General features: G+C 46.4%; 1 protein-coding gene across 1 annotated transcript in view; it reads right to left on the bottom strand.

Annotated features, from left to right (window-relative positions):
• Positions 1-1,514: 1,514 nt before the first annotated feature.
• Positions 1,515-9,475, bottom strand: part of VPS35 (VPS35 retromer complex component) — a 34,967-nt gene continuing 27,006 nt past the window's right edge. The window contains exons 15-17 of the mRNA XM_084813024.1: positions 7,605-7,844; positions 4,890-5,033; positions 1,515-2,584 (exon numbers count right to left, since the gene is read on the bottom strand). Of these exons, the coding sequence (XP_084669150.1) occupies positions 2,405-2,584; positions 4,890-5,033; positions 7,605-7,844 (564 nt within the window). The 3' untranslated portion in view covers positions 1,515-2,404. The remainder of the gene's footprint in view (positions 2,585-4,889; positions 5,034-7,604; positions 7,845-9,475) is intronic.

Here is a 9,475-nt window from a genome sequence, read left to right as displayed (position 1 = left end):
CTAATGTCTCAGAAATACACATTTCTTGCTGATTTTTGCATGATTTTATTTTGTATACCGCTTTGGATACTTCCACAAAGCTGTATATAATTTAAAAAATAAAAAATAAAACCAGCAAGTTCTGAGAATGAGGAAATCTTAAAGTTATTTTTTTTGTTTTGCTTTATCAGCCTCACATTTCACTGTTAAACCTCTATGAGTCATTTTGCACCGATTAAATTAACGCTGCTTCAAAATGAGGTATTGTCGACATTCTCCCTGTTGGCTCCCTCCGCGTATCTTTTAGGCAGAAAAATAAACACATTTTAATTCAAACAAGCTTTTGCAATCTTGCTCCACTGTTTAATTATTTTAATTGCTGCTTTTCATTATCGCTTTAAAACTGTGTATTTTAAATGTGTGCTTTTTAAAAGCTTTTTCTATAAGCCGCTCTGGATCGATGAGCAAGCCATAAATAATAATGTGTATTATTTATTTATACAGGGAGAATTGCAGCCACTTGCTATTATGAAGAGTTTGCTTATGTTTCGAGGCTCTCACTTTCAAATACACTGGGGACACACTCAATGTTTCTAAAGCAGGGGTGGATTCCAACTGCCATCATTACTGACTGGGCCTGATGGGAGTTGAAGTCCAACAACATCTGGAGGGCACAGGTTTCCCAGCCCTGCTCTAAAGGCATCCAGAATAAGCAAAAATGATATCCAGGAGCAATATACACATTAAGTGTAATATGCACATTAAGTGCCATAAACAATACTCAATCGAGATTGCTCCCTAGCTTCTTCACTGCAGCCACAGCGATGCAGTGGCAGTCATCAGCTCAAATGCCTGTAAAATAGGATTAGACACAATGACTCTGTTTAACAGCTAAAACTATCTTCTTTATCGAGAGACAGAAGATACCCCCAAGACCGAAGATGGCTTTCTCCCTTTTGCCCTGGCTGTGCCGTGCTTAGATGCTTCTGGCTGATTGCTTTCAGGAGTCAGAAAACTGGCCTACAAGGATCCAATTTAGCAGAGAAAACTACAAACCACTTAGGTTTAGACTACTGGCATGTCTCCAGTTCCACATCTGGGAGAGGCAGCCACAGAGAACTCTGCACCTCTGCATTCTGTGGATTTTGCCCACAGATGGCACACCAATCTTCCCTAACCTGGTACCCGCCTCCTCCTCCACTTCCTCCACCACCACCCCAGACTATTGGCCATACAGGCTAGTGCTGATGTGAGTTCCAGGCTGACAACATCTGGAGGGATGCAGGTTGAGGGGAAGGCTGAAGCCAAAGAAGATCCTTTGTTGGTCTTGGCCAGACATCCCCAATGCTCTAGATCTTATGGACTGGACTCCCATCAGCTCCAGTGAGCATGGCCAATGAACGTGGATACTGGGAGATGTGGTCCAAAACATTTGGGGGGCTGCGCTTGGGGCAGCACCATAGGACACTGCCTGTCCATGCCCTATTCAACTTGAAAGAACCTATAGCCAGCCATTCAATGCAGCAGGACACATTCTGAGCCAGAATTGTTAATAGTAACTTTATTGTTTCACTGGTGCAAACTCATGATACAGAATAGAACTGTGTAATGTGTTTCCCCCTAATTTCTCGGTAATGCAGGTTATACATTTACTATATAGACCACGATCTATTAGTTTTGGTTTGCTTTTTTCTTAATACTATGTGGAAACAAAATCATCTGGATAAATATGCCCTGTGCACGGTACTGGCCCTTGAATGAGTGTCACAGAGCTTCCATATGCAAAATATAGCTTCTGGATTTTCATTTTGTTTGGTTTTTTTGAGCAGGTTGCTTTACAACTCCAAAAACATGCAATAATATATTCTAAGGTGGGTGGGGTTCTCAGGTAGGTGGGCGGGGAATCTGAAATAACCTTGAGTTAAAAACAAACTGAGGAAGCAGAATGCAACATACAAGAGAATGACTTTTTCCCTGTAAAAATAAAACCAACACGCACATCTATAACACTTGCAGATGGAAAGCCAGGTTAGACATTAAAGGGCTGGAGGTGGCATGGGGCAGCAGGGGGCCATGAGGAGACACAACAGAAAGAAATTAGAATGCAAGGGAGCAGGAGGAAAGAGACACAGTTGCACATCACATGAATTTCAAAGAAGAATGGCTTCAGTCATGCTAATGTCCCGATGGTATCTATCAAGCTGCTGGTCCAAACGGTAGGAAAATTTGGTAGGATTCAGAAGCGCAGCGAACACATTGCGCACTCACACAGAAAGAAGGGTGAACAGATAAGCCTGACTTGGCACGTCCAAAAGGCACAGATCTATGAACGCTAGCATCATCATCATAAAAAAGCCTCATGTACTGTGTTGCAAATGGAAAGATGACAGATTAGATTACAGCGTGCGCGCACAATGGCCTTCTTTCAAATGACCAGCCCTTCGTAGATGGGGCCCTCGGACTCCGGCGATTCCCTCCTCAAGCGCAAGCGCTCCAGTGTGTTGTGAAAGTGTTTGTTAATCTGCTCCGTTTCCTCGGTTGATTCAAGGCTGGGAAGGTCTTCCCGGATTTTTTGTATAAGCTGATTCAAAACCTGAATTGTCACCTATAGAAGCAGATGAAGAAGAAGGTCAGGCTTAGACCAAAAGCCCCATAAGACAGGACTGTTTGGGTCAAGGGACAGGGCCCCGGAACTGGTGAAGGGCCCTGTAGCATTGACATCTGTCCTGCCAGGCCCTGTGCTTGATGGTGGCTGTTGGCCATTTAAATTTCCCACAATCCCTTTGGCGTAGAGCTGCTCCGAGACACTGTGGGGAATTAAAATGATAGCACCCAGTTGGGATGGCCATGTAAGTTTTTCAAAATGCCCCAAAGGGACACTACATCAGGTACTCTGGGACATTAAAATAGTTGTCTGCTGCCTGGACAAGGCTCTGTTGGTAGGAAATCAGACACTTATCAGACCCCAGGGTTCTATTTCGTATTAACAACAAATGCAAATATTACTGCAAAAGGGGCCGTAGCTACACAGCAGAACACGCGCTTTGCACGGAGAAGGTCCCAGGCGGAAACCCAGGTAGGGCTGGGAAAGACCCTTGTCTTAAACCCTGGAGAGCCACTGCTGTCAGTCAGTGTCGACAATACTGAGCTAGATGAACGGATGGTCTGACTCCGCATAAGGCGGCTTCCTAGGCACCTAAATTTAGTCAACTAAGCTGGACACCAAACCACTGGAAAAATGTAGTGATTCCTAACCCGTACCAGGGAGTTTGCCTATGAGGAAATCAGTAACATTTCCAAAATACAGCTTGCCTACTACTGCTGTTGATTTTTCGTTGCAATGCTTGGGATTAAGGGTCAAATTACATTTGACCTCAACTGCAGTGGTTCCCCCATCCCACTCTCAAATTGCCACCTTTGGCCCCCTGATGTAGATTGGGTCCCTAGCATGGAGGGAAGGGGAGGGTAGCTTTAATCCCTTTGCCTCCCCCAGCTGGGATCCCGATCCAGATCAAGAGGGTGGGGTGCTGCACTTTGCAATGCCCCCTCCCCCGAAAGGTCCCATTGGAAATGAATGGGACCTTTTTTTTGCAATGCAAAGTGCAGGCATAGGAACCTCGACCTGGATCAGAAATGCAGATCAGGGACAAGGCAAAGGATTAAAGCCACCCTTCCCTTCCCCCCATTCTAGGGTCCCAATTGGGATTAGCAACCCCCCAACACGCTAGAAATGTGTGGAGAGAAACAACCTGTGCTCAAGGGCAGAACTACACGGTGAAGATAGAGTTTGTCTCCAAAATTACCATTAAGGCACTAATTAAATGTTACACACAAATACATGTAACACCACTATTACTACAGGTAATACCACAACTTCACAGCAAAACAGCTTTAGGAGGGGGCAATTTGCGGTTAAACAGGAGGTGGGAAGGTTTGTTTCGCTTCCTGCAAACCTGCCCTCCGCATCCCACCTACATTTCCCATGCACTGATCCAGGTAAGCATCTGCAGTGCACATAACCCCCTGGAAAGGAAAGCAGCATCCTGCAGGTGGGAGGAAGGGAACCCTCTCCTCCCCGCTATTTCCTCCAATTCACCCCTTGCTGACACTGCTTTGCAGAGAATTAATGGGGTGTCAGGCTTTTATCACACGTTTTGAGTGTAACGTTTATTCAGACCAGAGGTGCATAACCCAAGGCCCAGTTAGCCCTCCGAGGTTTGCCAGGTGACCACGCCCCTCCTGGCCCCACCCCCTTTCCCCTGACGGCCAATCATTGGGTGGTTTCCCAGCTTTGGCATGATTTTTCCCCCATTCTAAAAGGTTGAAATGCCTCTCCTAAGGCTTAGTTCAAAGCTGTAAGAGCGTTAAGCTAAAACACGCTGGTATGTTTCGTATTTTGGTCCCGCCACTGGAACGTGGCCCCGAGAACTTCCCTGAAATTGAATTTGGCCCTTGGGCAGAAAGAGGTTCAACATGCTTGATTTGAAAGCCCTAGATGCAAATGCCATTGTGGTGTACATAGGAATGTCAGAGAAATCTGCAATGGAACCAAATGAGTTCGGATTTTTGTGAATCCAACCTGTGGATTCCACAGCAGACTGGTTTCTCCCCTGTTGGATGGAGTCCGCGGACTTGCGGAATGTTTTCCAACTTTCCCAAATTTTGCGCTAATTCTGTCCGTAGGAAAAAAACGCGAAATAAAAAACCCCAGCCAAAAATGCACATTTCCCCCATAAGCTGAAATGTGAAAATGCATTTGCATTCACGTGCATGCAAATGTGCGCAAATGCACACCTAAGCAATTATGAATTTGTGCAAATTTAAAAATCTGATTCCATTGATGGACAGACGATAGAACAAAAGGCACCTGACAATTCACAAAACACAGACAGAACAGATTTTATACTTACCGCATCGTTCTCCTTTTCATAAAAGTAGATGTATCTGTTCAGAATCTCTATGAAGAGCTGAACTTGGAGAGAAGGGTCCATGCACTGATTTGCTATCTTTAATGCCTTCTTCAAGCATTCCATGACTCTTTTTCCTCCATGAAGCTGAACAGAAAGACAAGAACACTGGTCAGTCGCCCCATATCAACACACGTCTACCAAGACCCATGCCTGCTTCGCCCTACCCCATAAACCAGCCTCTGGCTATGTGTCCAGCTCAATGGATTGGTACAGTTCAAGGCCACTAGTCATGCTGGCCGGGGTATGTGGAGAGCTGTGGTCCTACACAGGACACCAGGTTGGTGAATGTGACAAATATGAACACTTCGCATGCACGAAGTCAGACGGTGCATGTAATCCATCAAAGTGTTGATAACTTTCTAAACTCTACAAGTTTCTCACACACACACACACACACACACACACACTTACTTTAATGTGAACCACTTACAGATATTATATTAAGCAGTATAGAAGTTTTATAAAACTAAGAATAAGTACTATTAATAATAAAGTAGCATTAAAAGAAGCAATAAACTTGCTCCTTGAATCACTCATGCTCTCCTGAAGCAAAACACCACGACCACACAAAACAGGCGGAAATACACGGAGTGCAAAGGCATCGTTCTACAGGTTTATGCGGGATCCTGGCATAACCGCCTCTTCCCAGCATGCACTCTCCTGCCCACTCAGGTCTTTCCCATGTCCCACTGCCATCAGAAGCTCAGTTGGTGAGAGCATGAGAGAACCCCTTTTGCACAGCAGAGTGCAGACTCTGGAACTCCCTGGCGCTTTGTCCTTCCCTCTCCCTGATGGCTCATCATCACCGTGTAGGAGCGATCTTGTTTCATCAAGCCCGTGGGTCTAGCTCAGGGATGTAGAACCTCAGGCCCAGGGGCCAAAGCCATCCCATCTAGAGGGCCAAAGCCATCCCTTTGGGGCTGCCCAGACAGCCACAGCCCCTCTCCCCCAACCACTGAGCATTTGGTGGTTTTCCAGCTTTGGGACATTTCCCCACCACCACCACCCGCCCCATTCTAAAAGCTTGAAATGCATCTCCTACAACATTGTTACTGACAGTCAGAGCTTTAAGCTAAAATGCACTGGTATTTGGCCCCACCCCTTTCAGCCCGCCCAGCCCTGGAACGCAGCCACGGAAAACATCTTCGAAATGGAATTTAGCTTTTGGGCTGAAAGCACTTCTAGGCTCTGGTTTCGCTGATCAGGGATGATCACCCAAACTGTGGGTCCTGTCCCCCCGTCGCTGCTCTCTTATGTTAGGTATTATATTGCTCTTTTACAGCGGCTACAAGCCACCGTGAGCCTTGCCTAAGCAATGTAAGAGGCAGGACAGAAGTATTTTCAACCAGCAAAGATGGTTTTAACCCGTCTCCAACTCCCTTCCTACAAAAGGGATTCAACCAAGTTTCCCCAACCTGGTGCTCTCCAGGGACTCCAACTTCCATCAGCCCTAGCCAGGATGGCCAGCGGTCAGAAATGCTGTAAGGCACCAGACTGGGAAAGGGTGGATTAGACAAACTCATGGAGGAAAAAAGGTCTTCTCAATGGCTTTTTTAACTTCTGTAAACTGCCCAGAGAGCTTTGGCTATGGGGCAGTATAGAAATGTAATAGTAATAATAATTCTAGCCATGACTGCTAATGGGACTTCCAGATTTGGAGGCACTATACCTGCAAATATCACTTTCCAGGGAGGGCTATTGCCGGGTTTCCCACAGGCATGTGGCTGGCCACTGTGGGAAGCAGTATACTGGGGTAGATGGCCTGATCCAGCTGGGCTTCTCTTATAGCTTCTCTTCTCCACCCCCACTCCATCAGCCACGGTGGAAAAGATCTTATATTCCAGCCCTCCCTAGCCTGGTCCCCTCCAGAGGTGTTACACTGAAACTCCCATAATTCCCAGCCAGCATGGCCGACAGCCTGCTCCATTTGGACACCCCCAGGGCTAAGAGATATCAACATCCCTGTGGGAAAAAAGAAGGAGTGAGGGAAACCAGGAGCAGGCCAAGGGGACATCAGGGCCTGCTCCATTTGGGCTACCCCACCCCACCCCACCCGGGGGGTGAGAGGCAAAGCAGGGCCATTGCAGCAGCCTTGCTGAAAATGTACTTTCCCCCCCCCCTTTTCCCTCCCCATCCCGTTTTCCTTGTGTGCTGTGTCTTTTTAGACTGTAAGCCTGCCAGCTAAATTTTACTGACTGATTATAAGCCACTCCAGTATCCCTGTTTTTGGCTGAGGAGCAGGATGATGATGAAGAAGAGGATGGACGAGGAGGACGGAGTTGGAGTCTAACTCATCTGGAGGACAGAGGATGGGGAAGGCTGTTATACTCTCTAATACAGGGTCAGGCAACCTGGGGCCCTCCAAGATGTTTTCATCCCCCACTCCCATAATCCCCAACCCTTGGTCATGCTGGCTGGGGCTGATGAGAGTCGGAGTCCAAAATACCTGGCAGGGAGGCAGCTTGCCTTCCCCTTTTATTTCAGTTGCAACCACTTCCTGCAACACAGCACACTTTTTCATCACAGAAAAGAGAGCTGCATCTCTATACCCAGCTGGCGGCGGCGGCAGGGGGAGAGGGGATGCACAGCTCCTGCAGCTCAACCCATTTGAGGGAGGACCCAGGCTCCAGGAAGCCCCCAGGCCCTCCTTCTGACCTCTTCTCCATTCTTGTCTGTGTTCCGGCCAGACCAGAAGAGATGGGCACAGGTGCTGACAGCTCGGCACTGGTCCGGCTTCTTCAGCAGCTTGGAGGCGGCCAGGGCGCACTGAGTCCGCAAGGGCTCATGGTTCTCCTCGCCGAAGCATTTCATCCTCTCAAACGTCCCAATTATCAAGGTGATTGCGGCCAGCTGCGCTTTTGAATCGCTGATTTCATCTTCATACAGGGAGAATGCCTGATTCAGAAACGAAACGAGAGAAAGAGGAAATTGGGATGGAGGGAGGAAAGCCAGTAATTTTAATGACCACTTTTTTTAAATGCACGGTTCCGTTCCCCCTTTCTGCATAACAAAATGTATTTTTAAAAACCAAGCTCCTGCTAAATTACTCTCAAGATCTCTGAACGAGGGAAAGAACATTTGCAACCACGTCTCTCGAGAGGACTACCCAGGTGGATGAGGCCATGCAGTGACCACTATGTGGCTTCCGCAGTTTCCAATTGGAGTCTTCCTCTCCCATCAGATATCCTTGCCCGTGGGGACTTTGTAGGGAGGGGGCTCTAACCTTTTTGTGGGGCAATGGGCACATTTTGCATTTTGAGTGTCATGGGCGCTCTCCCAAAATGGCCACCATAGGGAGGGCTTGCCCATTCACAAAATAGCTGCCAAGATAGGTGTGGCCAGTCACAAAACACCCATTTCCCAGAAGGCTAAAAGAAAAGTAACTTGACCAAGAGCCAAAAGTACAAGGCTTGAGCTCTAAAAAACAACTCTTCTGGACACACAGTTTTTGGCTACAACACCCATTTCACAGAAAGCAAGCAGGTGAAGCTCCGAGACAAGTCTCTTGGACAAAGAATGCCACATGGGGCCCAGAGGCATTCTGGGAAATAAAGATGGCTCGAAAAGCAGGTGCTTCACCACTTGGTAGCGTGTCAGCCTCCCAGTCATGTTTGTTTGTTTTTTTTAAGTTTTTTAAAATCTAAAAAAAAAAAAAATGAAAACCAGGAGAGGCAGGCAGCCTAACGGCCACCAAGGGCGGTGTCTGAGAGTAAAGTGGTAGCCAAAAGCACATGCTTTGCATGCGAAAGGGCTCCAGTTCAATTCCTGGCATCTCCGGTTAAAATGCTCTCATGGGGGGGAACAAAACCAACAGACACGCTGTTGCCATTCAAGAGTAAGCAATACTATTTGATGGGAATGATGACCTGACTAAGGAGAAGCCAGCTTATCATGTTCAAACATGCATGCAAGAGCAGCCTTTCCCTACCTGGAGTCCTCGAGACGTGCCATATTACAATATTATGTGTGATATTACAATATATCCTAATACAGTATTACAATATTATGTGCCATATTACAATATTACGGTATGCGCAATATTACAATATTATGTGCCATATTACAATATGCGCCATATTACAATATTACAATATTATGTGTGATATTACAATATTACAGTATGCGCCATATTACAATATTATGTGCCATATTACAATATGCACCATATTACAATATTACAATATTATGTGTGATATTACAGTATTACAATATGCGCCATATTACAATATTATGTGCCATATTACCTATCATCATGTTCAAACATGCATACAAAAGCAGCCTTTCCCTACCTGGTGTCCTCCAGATGTGCCATATTACAATACCCATCAATCCTGACAACTGGCTGCACTGGTTGGGATGATGCGAATTGGAAGTCCAGCACATCTGGAGGGTGCCAGGTTGGGCAAAGGCTGTACTAGAGCTTTTCTCACACACTTCTGTTCAAAATACTAAATGTTACAGGACGAAAATCAATTATTTCCAGGGTTCCCCAACCTTTCTGATCGAGCTAGCACACTTGGAATTTT

Source organism: Heloderma suspectum, chromosome 8, assembly GCF_057233095.1.
Source record: "Heloderma suspectum isolate Gila_16-S chromosome 8, 16-S_ref, whole genome shotgun sequence".
Lineage (NCBI taxonomy): Eukaryota > Metazoa > Chordata > Lepidosauria > Squamata > Helodermatidae > Heloderma > Heloderma suspectum.
Note: the sequence above shows the minus strand (reverse complement) of the source record. Positions and strands in the feature narration are given on the sequence as shown.